The sequence below is a fragment of the Salmo salar genome, chromosome 16, assembly GCF_965601325.2.
Source record: "Salmo salar chromosome 16, fSalSal1, whole genome shotgun sequence".
Taxonomy (NCBI): domain Eukaryota; kingdom Metazoa; phylum Chordata; class Actinopteri; order Salmoniformes; family Salmonidae; genus Salmo; species Salmo salar.
The window spans coordinates 44,400,581-44,422,332 of record NC_138306.1 but is presented as its reverse complement, the minus strand read 5'-3'; the positions used below and the strand labels follow the sequence as shown (position 1 = coordinate 44,422,332).

Genomic DNA, 21,752 nt, shown 5'->3' with positions numbered 1-21,752 from the left:
ATGTATCCCACAAAAAAAGGTTCATTGTTCACGGATAAAGCAATAAATAAACTTCAGTTAGTTATAAATACAGCTGCTAGAATCCTGACTAGAACCAAAAAATTGGATCATATTACTCCAGTGTTAGCCTCCCTAAACTGGCTTCCTGTTAAGGCAAGGGCTGATTTCAAGGTTTTACTGCTAACCTACAAAGCATTACATGGACTTGCTCATACCGATCTTTCCGATTTGGTCCTGCCGTACATACATACCTACCTACACGTACGCTACGGTCACAAGACGCAGGCCTCCTTACCGTCCCTAGAATTTCTAAGCAAACAGCTGGAAGCAGGGCTTTCTCCTATAGCGGTCCATTTTTATGGAATGGTCTGCCTACCCATGTGAGAGACGCAGACTGGGTCTCAACCTTAAGTCTTTATTGATGACTCATCTCTTCAGTAGGTCCTATGATTGAGTGTAGTCTGGCCCAGGAGTGTGAAGGTGAACGGGAAGGCACTGGAGCAATGAACCGCCCTTGCTGTCTCTGCCTGGCCGGTTCCCCTCTCTCCACTGGGATTCTCTGCCTCTAACCCTATTACAGGGGCTGAATCACTGGCTTGCTGGTGCTCTTCCATGCCGTCCCTAGGAGAGGTGGGTCACTTGAGTGGGTTGAGTCACTGACGTGGTCTTCCTGTCTGGGTTGGCACCCCCCTTGGGTTGTGCCGTGGCGGAGATCTTTGTGGGCTATATTCGGCCTTGTCTCAGGATGGAAAGTTGATGGATGAAGATATCCCTCTAGTGGTGTGGGGGCTGTGCTTTGGCAAAGTGGGTGGAGTTATATCCTGCCTGTTTTGCCCTGTCCGGGGGTATCATCGGATGGGGCCACAGTGTCTCCTGACCCCTCCTGTCTCAGCCTCCAGTATTTATGCTGCAGTTGTTTATGTGTCGGGGGGCTAGGGTCAGTCTGTTATATCTGGAGTATCTCTCCTGTCTTATCCGGTGTCCTCTGTGAATTTAAGTATGCTCTCTCTAATTCTCTCTTTCTTTCTCTCTCTCGGAGGACCTGAGCCCTAGGACCATGCCTCAGGACTACCTGGCATGATGACTCCTTGCTGTCCCCAGTCCACCTGGCCGTGCTGCTGCTCCAGTTTCAACTGTTCTGCCTGCGGCTATGGAACCCTGACCTGTTCACCGGATGTGCTACCTGTCCCAGACCTGCTGTTTTCAACTCTCTAGAGACAGCAGGACGGTAGAGATACTCTCAATGATCGGCTATGAAAAGCCAACTGACATTTACTCCTGAGGTGCTGACCTGTTGCACCCTCGACAACTACTGTGATTATTATTTGACCATGCTGGTCATTTATGAACATTTGAACATCTTGGCCATGTTCTGTTATAATCTCCACCCAGCACAGCCAGAAGACAACTGGCCACCCCTCATAGCCTGGTTCCTCTCTAGGTTTCTTCCTAGGTTTTGGCCTTTTTGCCGAGCCATCGTGTTTCTACACCTGCATTGCATGCTGTTTGGGGTTTAGGCTGGGTTTCTGTACAGCACTTTGAGATATCAGCTGATGTAAGAAGGGCTATATAAATACATTTGATTTGAAATTTGATAAGCTAACTTTTTTGATGAATTTAAGCAAAATCCCCCAAATTCGACGGCGAAACGTCTCATGGAAAATTTCCGGAAAAATTCTGGAAATTTACCAGAAAGTTTCCGACACTGCAATCCTAATCACAAAATGATGATGTTTGTTTCCAACATTAGGGCTGTTTTCCTAAAGAAGTTAAATCCACTTCGTGGTTTACTTCTTTGCCACGATCCTAACGAGTATCGCGATACTGGTATCGTCCTGGTCCTATTCATTATTTTCATTCAATTTGTTAACATCCAAACAGACACCATCTTCCATATGGGTCAAATACATAACAATAGATGAGATCTGTGGATTGTATAGTCTTTTTCATGAGCGAGAGATGACTGATTCATGAAAAACTTAGTATTGGCCTCAAAGTATACATTTTTTTTAAATGATGCTAAATCAGACTAATGCAGCTACAGTATCCCATTAAAAGGTTAGGGTCTTTTGTATTGTGCATACCATTTAGGTTTGAGTGGCAGAAAACCATTATGAGACATTTAGTTTTAAAATCTGTTGCACCACCAAGCAGTTTACCGCACCAGTCATACAGTGTAGAAAGAGCTTTGCTCTGGTAACGTTTGTGTAACATTGAATTCTGGTTGAATCCTCCAAATACATATTTTTTAATTCCTTTGATTAAAAATAGTCTTAGCTACTTTGTTTCTCAAGTGTCTCCTAAACTTTGTTCTTTGCAATGCAGTTCAGTAATGACACCAGATCCTTAAAAAATTCACAGCGAGGTTAGAATATATTTCTGCAAATAGAAATGGTTTGAATGAAATTAAAAAGTGTGCTCAATATCCAGTACTGGAGAAAGGTAATTTGCATATGTTCAATCTTATTTAAGAGTTGTAATAGTAGGACTGGCTTTTTACATACCTTTTAAATATTCATGGTCAACTTTAGGGGTGGAAACATCGCTCAATTTTGCTGCCGACTAACTGACCCTCATTAACCGGTCAACAAACGGTAAAATAAATTCCACACAGTAAAATGACTTAACCAACAGAAAATCTTATTAGAGATCTGTATATAATGACGAGATGCTTATGTTTCCGCTCTAACAAAGGCAGGTGAAAAGCTTAGGGCCAAAGTAAACCCATAGAAACGTATTGCGATTATTTTGGACAGATTTTGGTGAGAGTGAAACCTCTTGCTTTGCCTCTTCCTCTCTGATACTTGGCATGTATACAAGGAACGGTCATTTTTCATTAAGATATTAATTTAAATGGAAACATGAAACAATAGCAAGCCTATCATCTTACATTTCAAAAGGCGATAGACAATTATTAAACTCCTGTAATGAAGCAGCTAATAAAAAGTCATTTTCAAACATTTGCCACAATAGAATTCACCATTCTAAACCTAATGCAAGCAGTTGTGACAGAGATTAAAATCTCTGTTAGAAACTTTGAAAGAGGGGGAATCTCATAGCAACAAACTATGATGGGTTGCTAATATGACTAGGATTGTGCCTTTGGCTTCTGGACAACAAAAGAAAGTTGATATGAAAACCAATAGAACAGGAGGGAAAAGCTGGTTAATGGCATGAGGAAGTCATTATGAAATACTTGCCTCCATGTTTTTACGGATGTATTTTCGCATGGCTACTTTGAAGCAAGGTAAGACATGCCTCATTATTTGAAGTAAAGTAAAACATTCAGGTTTCAAACAATTATACTGCCACAAGCTCACATTGCAAAATGGTGGGTGACGAGTTGATAGCCAACGGTAAGCAGGCTACACCCGAATGGCGAATGGGAGGCACGCATTAATTACAAGTTCCAATTGAGAAATAAGAATAGCTCCTTTTAATCGTGGCTACCAAAGTTTTGAATACGCAATTGCATTTATAATTGTTATTTGTTGCTTTTTGAGGAGCTACTCTCGCGCTGTCAGACAGGTGGCAGGGTATTCCGCTCCTCAGACTAGACTCTGTATGCTGTGTGCGTGTGAAAAAATACATGATGACTAACAAAAATGCACAGGAGCCAATTTAATTCCACAAATTATGCAAATTACCCTATGGACTGATAAACATGACGGTCAAATTTATTTTCAGGCAGCTAACCGATCGACGGTTAAGTCAATTTTAATAAGTCAAGATATATTTGAAATATTTAGAAGTTTTAACTGAGGATAATTAGGATCTTAGCATGTAGTAATGATGGGGGAAAATACCGATACAGTTACATGTCGCAATATTATTTTGGGACGATATATTTTATCAATATTTGACCAAAGTTTTTTTTGCTACTGTTGGTAGCATTAGCTAGCGCTGGTCGACTTCACCTGCGCTAAAACTCTGGGATTTTTCATCCTATAGCTTGTTCTCCATCTTCTTTTGAAATAGTGAGCCATGTTTTTAGCATTTTTATTTCCCTGACTGATCATAACTAGTTCTCATAACCTCTCGTCTCTCTACAACAGGCAATATGTTTGTAACATCAAATCGCAAAAAAAAATCTAATTCAAATAAATTGCAGTATTGAATCGCAATACATGTAGAATAGTGAAAATCGCAATACATATCGTATTGGCACCTAAGTATCGTGAAAATATTGTATTGCGAGGTCCCTGGCCATTCTCAGCCCAAGCTTACAATTAATAGATTTGGTCTTGTTTAGGCCTACCTGGTGGATTTAAACCCTTGTGTTTGGAAAGACATCAGTAAACCAGATATAGTCTACTAATTCTGTCTGATAAATCTCTCACACATGATTTCTTAATCCTCACACTAGTAAAAGTGCACCATTGATCATGCAAACCAAACACTGAATGTAATTTGAGAGTGAATATATAAAACACAAACTGCATATTCACTGCTTATTACAGGCAATCGTCGTGCAAATACTTTACTAAGACATTCTAGTAGTTACAAAATGAGCTAGGGAAATTAATTTCACTGGTACATCTTGATGTCACTGCAGCTAGATCACCTTGACTTTGCATGTGGACAATGGCTTAGGTCTTATCTTGCCATCTGAGTAGAGCATAAAATATTATTTATAGTGGAACTCATTGAGAGCTCATTCTTCCTAAATTGATGAGTTCTCCTCTGTCCCGTAGCTCATCTAAGAACGATGCAGCTTGAAACGAGCCATAACACAGAGACATGCACACAATCTTAAATGCAATGCTAGATTATGGCTAACAAACAACTGGTATGGTGATGATGGAAATGAAATAACGTAAAGACATCATAGGGCAACACTCACCCACCTTTAGGGAGAGAGCGAGAACAGGCCGGGGCAGAGCGGGTTTGCAATTCGACAACCTTCGAGTGCAGCGGAAAGGTGCCAGGGTGGACACGTGGCACTGATATACCCAACCATAGGCCTCTGTCCTCACGCCATCCTTAACCCCCTCTATTCTGCCTCAACACCCTTTTAAAAAATCCTCTCCTTTTGGTTGTCCTGTCCTTAAATACACAACCATTCTGACGATGCCACTTCCACTGTGCGGTCCATTTCCATTTGAAAGAAACATCTGCCTTATTCAAGGTACTTTGAATATTCAAAAAAATCTAGGTATTTCTGTTTTTACAGTGCAACACAGAACAATGTGGGTTTTGAGGAGAAAGATTTCTCCGTCATAGGATGGTTAATCTTAGTCACAATTGATTTTTACAGTTTGAGAGCACCTCGTTCAGAAGGGGGACAGGACCAACAAGAGAGGGGGGAAAAAACTCACTCATCAATAAATAAATAAATAAATAAAGGAAGTCACTGTTGCTACAGAGAACGAAAGCTTAGTGGTCTCCTGGATTCTTATTGGGCAGTCTGCTGCCATGTGCCCAGGAATCACCAGAGATGCTCTAACAAATCAAGGAAATGTTCTAATATTTGAAAATGTATCTAGGTAGTGATCGCTTCTGACCCTCGAACTCCAACTTAATCATTTTCGACTTCACTAATAGTAATGGGTGAAGTGGAAGTAATTGCTGACAATTTATCATTTTAATACAGGCACAGACAACATACATTGCATTCAGAAAGTAATCAGACCCCTTGACTTTTTACTAATTTTGTTATGTTACAGCCTTATTCTAAAATTGATTAAATAGTTTTTCCCCCCTCATCTACAATCTTCACGCACAATACCCTATAATGACAAAGCAGCGATTACAGCCTTGAGTCTTCTTGGGTTTGAAGTTACAAGCTTGGCACACATGTATTTGGGGAGCTTCTCCCATTCTTCTCTATAGATCCTCTCAAGCTCTGTCAGATTGGATGGAAAGCGTCACTACACAGCTATTTTCAGGTCTCTCCAGAGATGTTTGATCAGGTTCAAGTCCGGGTTCTGGCTGGACCACTCAAGGACATTCAGAGACGTGTCCCGAAGCCACTCCCACTTTGTCTTGGCTGTGTGCTTATGGTCGTTGTCCTGTTGGAAGGTGAACCTTCACCCCAGTCTCAGGTCCTGAGCGCTCTGGAGCAGGTTTTCATCAAGGATCTCTCTATACTTTGCTCTGTTCATCTTTGCCTCGATCCTGACTAGTCTCCCAGTCCCTGTCGCTGAAAAACATCCCCACAGCATAATGCTGCCACCACCATGCTTCACCCTGGGGATGGTGTCATGTTTCCTCCAGATGTGACGCTTTGCATTCAGGTCAAAGAGTTCATTCTTGGTTTCATCAGACAAGAGAATCTTGTTTCTCATGGTCTGAGAGTCTTTTGGTGCCTTTTGGCAAACTCCAAGCGGGCTGACATGTGCCTTTTACTGAGGAGTGGCTCCCATCTGGCCATAAAAGCCTGATTGGTGGAGTGCTGCAGAGATGGTTGTCATTCTGGAAGGTTCTTGCATCTCCACAGAGGAACTCTGTCAGAGTGACCATCGGGTTCTTGGTCACCTCCCTGACCAAGGCCCTTCTCCCCCGATTGCTCAGTTTGGCCAGGCGGCCAGCTCTAGGAAGAGTCTAGGTGGTTCCAAACTTCTTCCATTTAAGAATGATGGAGGCCACTGTGTTCTTGGGGACCTTCAATGCTGCAGAATGTTTTTGGTACCCTTCCCCAGATCTGTGCCTTAACATAATCCTGTCTCGGAGCTCTACGGACAACTCCTTCGAACTCATGGCTTGGTTTTTGCTCAGACAATGTCAACTGTGGGACCTTATATATATACACACACACACACACACCACACACACACACACACACACACACACACACACCTGTCCAATCAATTGAATTTACCACAGGTGGACTCCAATCAAGTTGTAAAAACATCTCAAGGATGATTAATGGAAACAGGATGCACCTGAGCTCAATTTCGAGTCCCATAGCAAAGGGTCTGAATACTTGTGTAAATAAGTTCTTGTTTTTATTTTTAATACATTTGCAAACATTTTCGCTTTGTCATTATGGGTTATTGTGGATAGATTGATGAGGACATTTAACAATTCAATTTAGAATAAGGCTGTAACGTAACAAAATGTGGAAAAAGTCAAGGTGTCTGAATACTATCCCCCTGCTCATATTCTGTATTTTACTATAAAATAGAGATCACACAGGTTTAAGAATACAGCAGGCTACATTATTATTTATAGATATACAATACATGGCCAAAAGTATGTGGACAGCCCTTCAAATTAGTTGATTCGGCTAGTTCAGCCACACCCGTTGCTGACAGGTGTCTAAAATAAAGCACAAACCCATGCAATCTCCATAGACAAACATTAGCAGTAGAATGGCCCGTACTGAAGAACTCAGTGACTTTAAACGTGGCAACGTCATAGGATGCCACTTTTCCAACATGTCAATTCGTCTGCCCTGCTAGAGCTGCCCCGGTCTGCTAACTGCTAGCTTGCCTGCCCCGGTCTGCTAACTGCTTGCTTGCTAACCCAGTCTGCTAACTGCTAGCATGCCAGCCCCGGTCTGCTAACTGCTAGCTTGTTTAGCCCCGGCCTACTAACTGTTAGCATCGGCCTGCTAACAGTCTGAATCGCTGTGTCCCCAGTCAGCCCAACCACTCACTGGACCCATATGTTCACTTGGCTACGCATGCCTCTCTCTAATATCAATATGCCTCGTCCATTACTGTCCTGGTTAGTGATTACTGTCTTATTTCACAGTAGAGCCTCTAGCCCTGCTCAATATGCCTTAACCAACCATGTTGTTCCACCTCCTACATATGCGGTGACATCACCTGGTTTAAACGTCTCTGGAGACTATATCGCTCTCAACATTACTCAATGCATAGGTTTACCTCCAATGTACTCACATCCTACCTTACCTTTGTCTGTACACTATGCCTTGAATCTATGCTATCGTGCCCAGAAACCTGCTCCTTTTACTCTCTGTTCCCAAATGTGCTAAACGGCAAGTTCGTATAGCCTTTAGCCGTACCCTTATCCTACTTCTCCTCTGTTCCTCTGGTGATGTAGAGGTTAGTTAACCTCTTGACGGTCGCCTAGGATAGGGGGCGCCACAGCGCATTTTGAAAAAAAATTGTGCCCATTTTAAACGGCCTACTACTCAAACTCAGAAGCTAGGATATGCATATAATTAATACTTGTGGATAGAAAACACCCTAAAGTTTCTAAAACTGTTTGAATGGTGTCTGTGAGTATAACAGAACTCATATGGCAGTCAAAACCCCGAGACAGATCAAAACAGGAAGTGGAATTCTGAATTGCGAACTCAACTTCATCACATTGCCTATTAATCACACCGTGAGCTATGGTTCATTGAGCACTTCCTATTGCTTCCACTAGATGTCCCCAGTCTTTACAAAGTGATTTGAGTCTCCTACTGTGAAAACTGACAGAATGACACACTGTGGAACGTGGTCACACGGAGAGGGCCATCACCATTATGACGCCGGCGCCCCTGGTTACCCTCCCCTTTCGAAACGTTTTGAAACACAATGCAATCGTCCCCCTCGAATCTTATTGGCGCTCTAGTTGAAAAAGGCCCTAAAGATTTATGTTATACAACGTTTGACATGTTTGAACGAACCTAAATAAGAAAAAAATGCATTTTGTTGAAAGAGTAGCCCCGCGCACGTCGGAACTTTTGGTGCAGCCTTCAGAACGTGCTAACAACAACAAGCTAATGGAACATAAAGGATGAACTTTTTCTAACTAAAATACATTTTTTGTGGACCTGGGATTCCTGGAAGTGCCTAAGGATGAAGATAATCAAAGGTAAGGGATTATTGACAATAGTATACAAGACTAGATTTGATATGCGATTGTTCCAAGATGGCTAGCCTATTGCTATTGCTAGCCTATTGTTCTGAGTATCGCATCCCCTTTTATCGCAAAGTGTGATTACCCAGTAAAGTTATTTTAAAATCTGGCATTACAGGTGCTTTCAAGAGATATTCATCTATAAATCTTAGAATGACAATATTACATTTTAAAAATGTTTTCGAATAGTCATTTAGTAAATTGTAGCGCTGTTTCATCGGATGCATTTGAGGGAAAATAGTTAGTCAACGTTACGCACCGATGTAAAATGCTGTTTTTATATATAAATATGAACTTTATCGAACAAAAGAATGCATGTATTGTGTAACATGATGTCCTAGGTGTGTCATCTGATGAAGATTGTCAAAGGTTAGTGCTGCATTTAGCTGTTTTTTGGTTATTTGTGATGCATGTGGTTGGTCGGAAAATGGCTATGTGGCTACTTTTACGATATACTCCTCTAACATAATCTAATGTTTTGCTTTTGCTGTAAAGCCTTTTTGAAATCGGACAACGTGGTTCGATTCAGGAGAGGTGTATCTATAAAACGATATAATTTGAAAAAAATGGAGAAAAAAAAATTACATTTTGTTATGCTAATGGCGATAGGATTTTTCGCTGGATGTCCGTCCCAGGCCGCACAGGAGTTAATCCAGATCCTGCAGTGCCTAGCTCCACTCCCCAGGTGCTCTCATTTGTTGACTTCTGTAAACGTAAAAGCCTTGGTTTTATGCATGTTAACATTAGAAGCCTACTCCCTAAGTGTGTTTTACTCATTGCTTTAGCACACTCTGCCAACCCGGATGTCTTAGCCGTGTCTGAATCCTGGCGTAGGAAAACCACCAAAAACCCTGAAATCTCCATTGCTAACTATAACATTTTCCGCCAAGATAGAACTGCCAAAGGGGGCGGTGTTGCAATCTACTGCAAAGATAGCCTGCAGAGTTCTGTATTACTATCCAAGTCTGTACCCAAACAATTCGAGCTTCTACTTCTAAAAATGCACCTTTCCAGAAACAAGTCTCTCACTGTTGCCGCTTGCTATAGACCTCCCTCTGCCCCCAGCTGTGCCCTCGATACCATATGTGAATTGATTGCCCCCCATCTATCTTCTGAGCTCGTGCTACTAGGTGACCTAAACTGGGACATGATTAACACCCCGGCCATCCTACAATCTAAGCTTGATGCCCTCAATCTCACACAAATTATCAATGAATCTACCAGGTACAACCCCAAATCCGTAAACACGGCACCCTCATAGATGTCATCCTAACTAACTCGCCCTCCAAATACACCTCTGCTGTTTTCAATCAAGATCTCAGCGATCACTGCCTCATTGCCTGGATCCGTAATGGGTCTGCGACCAAACGACCACCCCTCATCACTGTCAAACGCTCCCTAAAACACTTCTGCGAGCAGGCCTTTCTAATCGACCTGGCCGGGGTATCCAGGAATGACATTGACCTCATTCCGTCAGTAGATGATGCCTGGCTATTCTTTAAAAGTGCCTTCCTCACCATCTTAAATAAGCATGCCCCATTCAAAAAATGTTGAACTAGGAATAGATATATCCCTTGGTTCACTCCAGATCTGTCTGCCCTTGACCAGCACAAAAACATCCTGTGGCGTTCTGCATTAGCATCGAATTGCCCCCATGATATGCAACTTTTCAGGAAAGTTAGGAACAAATATACACAGGCAGTTTGAAAAAGCTAGCCTTAGCTTTCCTAACAGAAATTTGCATCCTGTAGTACTAACTCAAAAAAGTTCTGGGACACTGTAAAGTCCATGGAGAATAAGAGCACCTCCTCCCAGCTGCCCACTGCTCTGAGGCTAGGAAACACTGTTACCACCGATAAATCCACTATAATTGAGAATTTCAATAAGCTGTTACACCGATAAATCCACTATAATTGAGAATTTCAATAAGCATTTCTCTACGGCTGGCCATGCTTTCCACCTGGCAACCCCTAACCCGGTCAACTGCCCGGCACCCTCCACAGCAACCCGCCAAAGCCCCCACCATTTCCCCTTCACCCAAATCCAGATAGCTGATGTTCGGAAAGAGCTGCAAAATCTGGACCCCTACAAATCAGCCGGGCTAGACAATCTGGACCCTCTCTTTCTAAAATGATCCACCGCAATTGTTGCAATCCCTATTACTAGCCTGTTCAACCTCTCTTTCGTGTCGTCTGAGATTCCCAAAGATTGGAAAGCTGCCGCGGTCATCCCCCTCTTCAAAGGGGGTGACACTCTAGACCCAAACTGCTAGACCTATATCTATCCTACCCTGTCTTTCTAAGGTCTTCGAAAGCCAAGTTAACAAACAGATTACCGACCATTTCGAATCCCACCGTACCTTCTCCGCTATGCAATCTGGTTTCAGAGCTGGTCATGGGTGCACCTCAGCCACGCTCAAGGTCCTAAACGACATCATAACCGCCATCGATAAGAGACATTACTGTGCAGCCGTATTCATCGACCTGGCCAAGGCTTTCGACTCTGTCAATCACCACATTCTTATTGGCAGACTCAACAGCCTTGGTTTCTCAAATGATTGCCTCGCCTGGTTCACCAACTACTTCTCTGATAGAGTTCAGTGTGTCAAATCGGAGGGCCTGTTGTCCGAACCTTTGGCAATCTATGGGGGTGCCACAGGGTTCAATTCTCGGGCCGACTCTCTTCTCTGTATACATCAATGATGTTGCTCTTGCTGCTGGTAATTCTCTGATCCACCTCTACGCAGACGACACCATTCTGTATACTTCTGGCCCCTCTTTGGACACGGTGTTAACTAACCTCCAGACGAGCTTCAATGCCATAAAACTCTCCTTCCGTGGCCTCCAACTGCTCTTAAATGCAAGTAAAACTAAATGCATGCTCTTCAACCGATCGCGGCCCACATCTGCCCACCTGCCTAGCATCACTACCCTGGACGGTTCTGACTTAGAATATGTGGACAACTACAAATACCTAGGTGTCTGGTTAGACTGTAAACTCTCCTTCCAGACTCACATTAAGCATCTCCAATCCAAAATTAAATCCAGAATCGGCTTCCTATATCGCAACAAAGCATCCTTCACTCATGCTGCCAAACATACCGATCCTCAACTTCGGTGATGTCATCTATAAAATAGCCTCAAACACTCTACTCAACAAACTGGATGCAGTCTATCACAGTGCCATCTGTTTTGTCACCAAAGCCCCATACACTACCCACCATTGCGACCTGTACGCTCTCGTTGGTTGGCCCTCGCTTCATACTCGTCGCCAAACCCACTGGCTACAGATCAACTACAAGTCTGTGCTAGGTAAAGCCCCGCCTTATCTCAGCTCACTGGTCACCATAGCAGCACCCACTCGTAGCACACGCTCCAGCAGGTATATCTCACTGGTCACCCCCAAAGCCAATTCCTCCTTTGGTCGTCTTTCCTTCCAGTTCTCTGCTGCCAATGACTGGAACAAACTGCATAAATCTCTGAAGCTGGAGACTCATATCTCCCTCACTAGCTTTAAGCACCAGCTGTCAGAGCAGCTCACAGATCACTGCACATAGCCCATCTGTAAATAGCCCATCTATCTACCTACCTCATCCCCATACTGTGTTTATTTATCTTGCTCCTTTGCACCCCAGTATCTCTACTTGCACATTCATCTTCTGCACATCTACCATTCCAGTGTTTAATTGCTATATTGTAATTACTTCGCCACCATGGCCTATTTATTGCCTTAACTCCCTTATCCTACCTCATTTGCACTCACTGTATATAGACTTTTTGTTTTCTTTTGTTCTACTGTATTATTGACTGTATGTTTTGTTTATTCCATGTGTAACTCTGTTGTTGTATTTGACGAATTGAAATGCTTTATTTTGGCCAGGTTGCAGTTGCAAATGAGAACCTTGTAAAGGTGAAATAAAATAAAAAATAAAAAAAGTGCCATTATTGTGAAGTGGAAATGTCTAGGAGCAACAACGGCTCAGCCGTGTAGTGGTAGGCCACACAAGCTCACAGAATGCTACCACCGAATGCTGAAGGGTGTAGCACGTATATAAATTGTCTGTCCTTGGTTGCAACACTTACTACCGAGTTCCGAACTGCCTCTGGAAGCAACGTAAGCACAAGAACTGTTTGTTGGGGTCTTCATGAAATGGGTTTCCATGCTCGAGCAGTCGCACACAATCCTAAGATCACCATGCGCAATGCCAACTGTTGGCTGGAGTGATGTAAAGCTCGCCACCATTGGGGCAGTGGAAACGCGTTCTCTGGAGTGATGAATCACGCTTCACCAATTAGCAGTACGACGGACAAATCTGGGTTTGGCGGGTGCCAGGAGAATACTACCTGCCCCAATGCATAGTGCTAACAGTAAAGCTTGGTGGAGGAAAAATAATGGTCTGGGGCTGTTATTCATGGTTCAGGCTAGTGCCCTTAGTTCCAGTGAAGGGAAATCTTAACGCTACAGCATACAATTACATTCTAGACAATTCTGCGCTTCCAACTTTGTGGCAACAGTTTGGGGAAGGCCCTTTCCTGTTTCAACATGACAATGCCCCAGTGCACAAAGCAAGGTCCATACAGAAATGGTTTGTCGAGATCGGTGTGGAAGAAATTCAATGGCCTGCGCAGAGCCCTGACCTCAACCCCATCAAACACCTTTGTGATGAATTGGAACGCCGACTGCGAGCCAGGGCTTATCGCCCAACATCAGTGCCCAACCTCACTAATGCTCGTGGCTGAATGGAAGGAAGTCCCCGCAGCAATGTTCGAACATCTAGGAGGAAAGCCGTCTAGAAGAGTGGAGGCTGTCAGAACAGCCTTGGGGTGAATTGGAACGCCGACTGCGAGCCAGGGCTTATCGCAGCAATGTTCGAACATCTAGGAGGAAAGCCGTCTAGAAGAGTGGAGGCTGTCAGAACACCTTTGGGATGAATTGGAACGCCGACTGCGAGCCAGGGCTTATCGCCCAACATCAGTGCCCAACCTCACTAATGCTCGTGGCTGAATGGAAGGAAGTCCCCGCAGCAATGTTCGAACATCTAGGAGGAAAGCCTTCTAGAAGAGTGGAGGCTGTCAGAACAGATTTTGGAATGAGATGTTCGACGAGTATGTAGTGTATTATTATGAGATCATTTAAAAGCCCAGTGGAATCAAACATAATATTCCTGTGTTTTGTGTATATATTTCAAATACAAAGTTGGAATAATACTGTGAAATTGTGACCATGATGATAATGACCTTATAGTGTAAGAGCTGTTTGAAAAGACCCCCTGAAATTTCTGCCTGTTTTGGTGGGATGGCGTTTTGGCCTGCCTGGACATCACCAGTCGGTAAATTAGTTAATAGACCTTTCCCTTCCCTACTCCCAGACAGTCCTAGAACAATTCTTGCTTGTCTTTCAGTTAATACATTTCCTTTAAGGAAACAGATATAGGCTTAGCTGATTGATGCTCAGATGGATTAAAATCCAGCATACTAATGATTTACCTCGTGTCCACACGGCCCATTTTATTTGCTAGTAGGCCTATTTTAAATTAATTTGTATGTGTTGGCAAATAAAATAGACCAAAACCATTACCCTATCCTACGTTAACCAGCCATAATACAATTATTTAGTCATCATGGCTAATCCAATAATATATACTGAACAAAAATATAAATGTAACATGTAAAGTATTGGTCCCATGTTCCATGAGCTGAAATAAAAGATCCCAGAAATTTTCCATACGCACAAAAAGCTTATTTCTCTCAAATTTTGAGCACAAATTTGTTTACATCCCTGTTAGTGAGCATTTCTCCTTTGCCAAGATAATCCATCCACCTGACAGTTGTGGCATATCAAGAAGCTGATTAAACAGCATGATCATTACACAGGTGCACTTTGTGCTGGGGACAATAAAAGGCCACTCTAAAATGTGCAGTTTTGTCACACTACACAACGCCACAGATGTCTCAAGTTGAGGGAACGTGCAGTTGGCATGCTGACTGCAGGAATGTCCAACAGACCTGTTGCAAGAGAATTTAATGTTCATTTATATACCATAAGCCGCCTCCAACGTTGTTTTAGAGAATTTGGCAGTACAGCCAATCGGCCTCACAACCGCAGACCACGTGTAACCACAACAGCCCACGACCTCCACATCAGGCTTCTTCACCTGTGGGATCGTCTTGAAGAGGGGTGCTGAGGAGTATTTCTGTCTGTAATAAAGCCCTTTTGTGGGGAAAAAAATATTCTGATTAGCAGGCCTGGCTCCTTAGTGGGTGGGCCTATGCCCTCCCAGGCCCACCCATGGCTGCACCCCTGCCCAGTCATGTGAAAGCCATAGATTAGGGCATAATGCATTTATTTCAATTGACTGATTTCCTTCTATGAACTGTAACTCAGTAACATCTTGGAAATTGTTGCGTTTATATTTTTGTTTAGTATAAATAAATAGCTAAATTAAGTTGTCAACTGCAAGGCCTATTCACTATAAATATATTTGTTAAATACATTTCCAGTGCTTGGTTTTTGCATAGCTTCATACTTTGGTTACACCGTATTCCTAGTTACACCTGTCTTTGGCCATTTTCTGTCATTTTAAGCCATTTGACCCATGTCGGCTTTGTCAGGAAAGAAACGGTGAGACATTGATGATAGTTGTTAAATATAACTGAATATATTTATCCTGAGGCACAATCAAACATAATATGAATCGTTTGTTATATGCAAGGGATGCCTTTTGACAGTGGCTAGTTGCAAACATGATTGTAATCCAGCAAACTCGTGCCAGCTGGAGGATTTTGCGGGGCACCAACCCTGCTAGCTGCAAAGATTCGAAACGCACTGTCCCAAGCATAGTTAGTTGAAGACGAACATGTGACAATACTTGTTTGGCTATCTAATAAACTGCAATATGTGCCTATTGTTTGTTAGTTGTAGGTTACTAGAAGGGTTTACTGTATCATGCAACTAGCGAATAGCTACAGAGGCTAGTAACGTTAAGCCAGTTTTGCAAACTTGCGTCTCGAGCCCCCACCACCATTTTCCAGTTTAGGGGAAAACTTAAAAACAAAAAATACTCACCGTAAAATGTCCTTGATTGGGTAACTGTTTAAACTTGTTCAAAGGCTAATTTGGTCCTCATAAAAGCTATTTTCCTTGTTTCGTTTGCTTCTTAAGTTATCACAAACCTAAGTTCCCTGCCATGTTCGTAGAGAAGATATCGAACTACATCGATAGTGAGACCAGCGAAACTTGTGTCCACTGTGCAGCTTGCTGTACGTGCACCAACAGTACGGAAACAAACGAACATAGCCGTAATTACACGACGTGTTGTATGTGATACAGGCTGTAAAATGTGGCACAGTACACCATCCAAAGAGGGGACCAACAACAAATGTAATCGTGAAGCCATGAGTGCATTCATTACAATTCAGTGAACAATATATTCTTAAAACAAAAAGATGTGACTATGAGTGCATTCATCAAATGCCATATGGAAACAGTTGATCATAAAACAGGTTGGGAACAGCCAATAAAAACACAAAATAGATCATTGACACTTGCACCAGGGAAAGCACACCTCACTACTCAAAGCAGACAGATGTTGAACGGCAAAGTCATATGAACCTGCAACATTTTTAGGATTCCCATCTGAAGTCTCCTATCACAATTCCTTTATTATGAAAGTACAAACACTTACTTACTGGAAAATACATTCAACAGTCCAACCCAACCATAGGCATAATAACATCCGAGCCTGCCATCCATTTATTCAACATTTGCTTTTGTTTGAATAGGGAGCTAGGCCATAGTGTTAGAACCATTTTCTTTTAGAAACTAGCCAGATAAAGTTGGCTTATACAGTATATCCATATTCACATAAAATGGAAATTAGAAATAGTGGAGGTACAGTGCTAACAAAATCACATAATTAAACAGAAATAATGAATGTGGAAATGTTCTTCCATTTTACCCTGTAAGTGTGCTACAATATACAGGTACCCTTAGTCTACATCTAAGTGAGCATAGAGGTGTTAGATAGACAAAATGGCAAAGCGTCAGAATGAGGGTTAAATGCAAAAGACAAAGCATTTCAGACTGATGTGTAGCCAAACCTTCTAAGCTCACTCCCAGCCCTTGAACCACATGCATCCCTCATGACAGGGATCATCAAATTTTGCAGTCACGGGCAGATTTTTTTTTGAGCTGATCGTCGGTGGGTCGGAATCTAATTCCAAATAATTAGTTAAATGCAAATTGACCGCAAGAATATTTGACTAAAACATAATTATTTCAAACCTTGCTTAAATTTGTATATGATCACATCTGGTTCAGGGCATGATGAGTAGGAGTGAGAGGAAAGTGCAAAAGTTGACTGAGCGCACAATGCTATTAGACACACATTAAAAACCACAGCATGGGCTTTATAAACCCAGAGTTACATGCAATCAAGTATTACGTGTCCTTGTCTCATGCAGCATGCATCCAACAAGAATAACTGCATCCTACAGTATTCCTATACAACAGTTTAAGGAAGATTTAGTTCAAAAAGGTACTTGTGTAAAATGATGTAGTGTTGAAATGTGCAGACTAACACAATAGCTTCACAGTACATGGTATCAAAGAATGGTTTCATTATGTAGAAATACAGGATTCCAAAATTCTATTTGTTTCAATTGTGTATATAGCATGTTCATTGTAAACAACTCTGACTTTGTGAGTCTTCGGTATAACTTCATTTCACTACCACTGACTTCTGAGCAGTTCATCTGGTCTGAAAATATAGTCTGAGGATCTGTTGAGACTTCTAAAGAGCCCCCCTCTTTTGATATATAAAGAGGGATAAATAACAGGAAGTACCATTTGACAATATCAACCTTCAAAACTACTTTGGTGTATAAAATGGGCCAAAATGATGGTGTTCAACACCGCTAATTAATTATATGCATTGTATTATATGCATTGCAATACTGATGTGATTCCCCACAAGCTTCATCCTTGCTTCATCAGAGGCCCATTCTTACAGCCATGGTCGTTCACGTTGCTTGTGCAACAGGTCAGCCATGGTCGTTCACGTTGCTTGTGCAACAGGTCAGCCATGGTCGTTCACGTTGCTTGTGCAACAGGTCAGCCATGGTCGTTCACGTTGCTTGTGCAACAGGTCAGCCATGGTTGTTCACGTTGCTTGGTATACTCCAAATAATACAATAACAATTCATACAGAATTAGACTCAGATATCAAAATATATACATGTACAGTACAAAGACATAAAACTAGCATCTGTTAATATCTAAGCCCTGGGGTCTGACTGAAGGTATTTGGTGCTCCTTCATTATTGACTCTTCCATATAATAAAAAAAATAATAATAATTTAAATCGGTAAAATAAAAAAAATGTCTGTCAAAATAGTAATTTTCCTTAGTGCACTTTACCCCAATGTAAACATCAATGCAAAAGCACAAGATGAAATAGACACCGTCTGGAATGCACTTTTAACCAACCAGCATTCAGGATTAGACCCACTCGTTGTATAAATGTAGATAAGGTCAAAGGCTGTATCAAGGATAATTGAAAATATGCAAGCGGATCCTGTGAAAGCTTAAACGGTTTCTCTTTAGCTTGGTGGTGTTACCTGGATAACTGTATTCCTGGATGTAGCCTAAAACAGGGTTAAGAGCAAAACTATCTGTGCCTTATCAAAACAATATCCTGTCAACAAGTGCCTGTGTGACAGTGATGAGGTAACAGTATTTGATAAGAACAAAGTTTCATGCTTTTGTAGTATAAGCATGGACAGCAAGTTCAAATTGCCATGCTACACCAATGTTCAACTGATTTAAGTCAAAACCAAGGGGTAAAACCCTGTTGCCATGAGAATCAGTACAGCGGAACCATGAACCCAATAGAACAACATCAGGATGAACGAACATGACAATGAGGTTATGACACAATATTGTGCAATGTAATTAGCAGGTTTTAAAACTAACTAGTTACTGAATTTCATGTGAAACACTTGCTTTCATTTCTATGGTGGCTAAGATTGAAAGAAATACCCTCCGCGTTGCATAAAATTGCTTTGAAATATAAACAATATTTGTAAAGGGGACTACATTTTCCTGCTACTGCCAAGCCTGCCAACAAGGAAATAACATCAATTCGTCAAACAAAAAGGGCCATCAGTTCATAAGATATGGCTTAATTAAACAAAAACCAAACAAATAGTGAGTAGTCTTCACATCAACTAAAAACTGACCTAAGTAGTTCATATAAGAATTGCCCTACAGTTTTGTACAATTCAAAATATACTTCAAAACTGTAGTCTCAGTTTCCAAGCCTAAATCAAAACAACTTTCAAATTGTGGTAATCTGTAGAAATTAAGATTATTACATTCCTACTTTCAATTTATGAATGCGGAAAAAATGTCAACACTTTCCTCTCCAAAAACGACTTACTTCTGTGAAATTTGTACCATTATCAACTACTCTGTACCATGTTTAAAAATAGACATTTCTAGAAAAATCATGTCAATAGAAAATAAATATTTCTATGAATACAAAACATGACTTAATCTTGGCTAGTCACTATCAATTGAACACCTTCCTTTTTTGGCCCCATTATAAATCATATTAGTTTAAAAGTAATAAATAACCCCAGGAAATGAAGTGCAGTCTATTTCCTGGTGTTACATATTTACAAAACTATGTCCCGAATCAAGTGAAATCTACAAAACAAAATCAATGTGGCAAAATACTCTTTCGCCCAAACATTTCCTTCCTTCAGCAGTGAGAGTATCAAGGTGCTTCCTTGGAAGAAATGGCTATATAAAATGAGTCAAGGAAATGTCACTTCCTTAGCTTCCCTTTCTGGGGGCTAGAGTCCACTGCTGTATCACCAACCTGATCCGAAGCAGGGCTTTCCTTGTGCAAAGCAGCTGTCACTTCTGGTGCCTTACTGGAGATTTTACCATGAGAGAGACATCCTTGCCCGGCTGCTGTGTTGGAATCAGTATATTTGGGCTCCTGTCTCTCGCCGTCGTCCTCCTCTCCGTCAGAGCACGGTTCCCAGTCGTCCTGGTCCTCGCTCTCCGTCAAGCCCTGCACAGCAATCTGAGGCACCACGTTGAAACGTTTCACCACAGTCAACTCCTCGCTGGTTTGGGAAATAGATGTCCAGGAGGCCGCCCGCTGCGGGACCCGATTGCCTCCAGGGGCATTTAGCGTTGTTGCGGTGACCGTGGGGATGGTCTTCTGGTTGTCAGGCTCATCAAAGCTCACCTCCTGCACCGCCTCCTGCTTCTTGAAGGAGTCGCGGCGCTCCGACAGGTTGAGCTTCCTCATCACCACCAGCTGCTCTGAGCGTTCCGACGCCCAGTCCCTCAGCCTTTGGCAGCCCCCGTACCCCACCAGCAGCCTCCCGTGGTCCCCTCTGCCACAGACTCCCTCCACCTCGTCCTGGAAAGGCACCTCCAATGTGTGCCTTCGGTGGGGGTACGACTTCTTGTCGGTGTGGTAGGCGCTCGAGAGCCTCTCTGCTGACTGCACCCTCTTGAGGAGGGGGGAGTGGGGCGGCTCGGCACTGCGGGGGCGCAAACAATGGCGGACGATGGTGGGGGGGGACAGAGTCTTGCTGTGGAAGGTCTTGGTGATGCCAAAGAGGGGGGAGGGGGAGCGCTGGGGTGACAGGGGCTGGGTGGAGGAGTTGCAGGCCAGGGGGGACGGGGGGATGCTGCTGGTGGACTTGCGACGACCCACCTTGGTGTAGCGCTGAGTGCCCAGCTTGGAGGCCAGGCCGTGCAGGGAGCTGGGAGAGGTGCTCTGTGGAGAGTTGGTGTCTGAGGGAGAGGTAAATACAGAGTAAGGTGGCCTGATTAAAACCACCAGCTTACAGTCCACCTCAAAGGGACTACTGCATTGTTATTAACAATAAAATGAACAAAGACATATTGCAAGCAAAATTGGGAGATAAAAGCTTATTAGTCAAAGTAGCAGCCTTAGTAATACAGTAGTGACTGTAGCCATAGTAGTAGAAGCAGTAGAAGTACTAGTAATAGTAGTAGCGGTAGTAATAGTAGCAATAGCAGTAGCAGCAATAGTAGTAATAACAATAGTAATTGTAGCAGTAGTAACAGTAGCAGTAGTAGTAGCAGCAATAGCAGTAGTAGGAGCAGTAATAGTAGTAGTATTATTCTTTAAAAAAAAATATTGAACTTTTTTTAACTAGGCAAATCAATTAAGAACAAATTCTTATTTACAATGACGGCCTACCAAGAGGTTAAAGGTCTCCTGCGGGAATGGAGACTGGGACTAGAAATAAAAATGTAGGACAACACACACATCACGACAAGAGAGACACCACAACACTACATAAAGAGAGACCCAAGACAACACAACATTGTAGCAACACATGGTAGCAGAAACATTGTGCCTAACTATGTTTGTACCGACTACAGCACAAAGGGCAAAAAGGTAGAGACAATACATCACGCGAAACAGACACAAGTAGCAGTAGCAGTGGTAATAGTAGTAGTAGTAGCGGCGGTAGAAGTAGTAGCGGCGGTAGTAGTAGTAGCGGCGGTAGTAGTAGTAGCAGCGGCGGTAGTAGTAGTAGCAGCGGCGGTGGTAGTAGTAGCAGCGGTAGTAGTAGTAGCAGCGGCGGTAGTAGTAGCAGCGGCGGTAGTAGTAGTAGTAGCAGCGGCGGCAGTAGTAGTAGCAGCGGCGGTAGTAGTAGCGGCGGTAGTAGTAGTAGTAGTAGTAGCAGCGGCGGTAGTAGTAGTAGCAGCGGCGGTAGTAGTAGTAGCAGCGGCGGTAGTAGTAGTAGCAGCGGCGGTAGTAGTAGCAGCGGCGGTAGTAGTAGTAGCGGCGGTAGTAGTAGTAGCGGCGGCAGTAGTAGTAGCAGCGGCAGTAGTAGTAGCAGCGGCAGTAGTAGTAGCAGCGGCAGTAGTAGTAGCAG

The 21,752-nt window shown here is 42.7% G+C and overlaps 2 protein-coding genes across 2 annotated transcripts in view; both read right to left on the bottom strand.

The window, feature by feature from the left end:
- Nucleotides 1-16,091, bottom strand: part of LOC106573900 (phosphatidylinositol 3-kinase regulatory subunit gamma) — a 51,948-nt gene extending 35,857 nt beyond the window's left edge. Inside the window, exon 1 of the mRNA XM_014149343.3 lies at nucleotides 15,883-16,091. The gene's annotated coding sequence lies outside the window, so the exon portion shown is untranslated. The remainder of the gene's footprint in view (nucleotides 1-15,882) is intronic.
- Nucleotides 16,092-16,198: 107 nt separating this feature from the next.
- The window catches only part of LOC106573896 (microtubule-associated serine/threonine-protein kinase 3), a 54,197-nt gene continuing 48,643 nt past the window's right edge, over nucleotides 16,199-21,752 (bottom strand). The window contains exon 27 of the mRNA XM_014149330.3: nucleotides 16,199-20,634. Within this exon, the coding sequence (XP_014004805.1) occupies nucleotides 19,646-20,634 (989 nt within the window). The 3' untranslated portion in view covers nucleotides 16,199-19,645. The remainder of the gene's footprint in view (nucleotides 20,635-21,752) is intronic.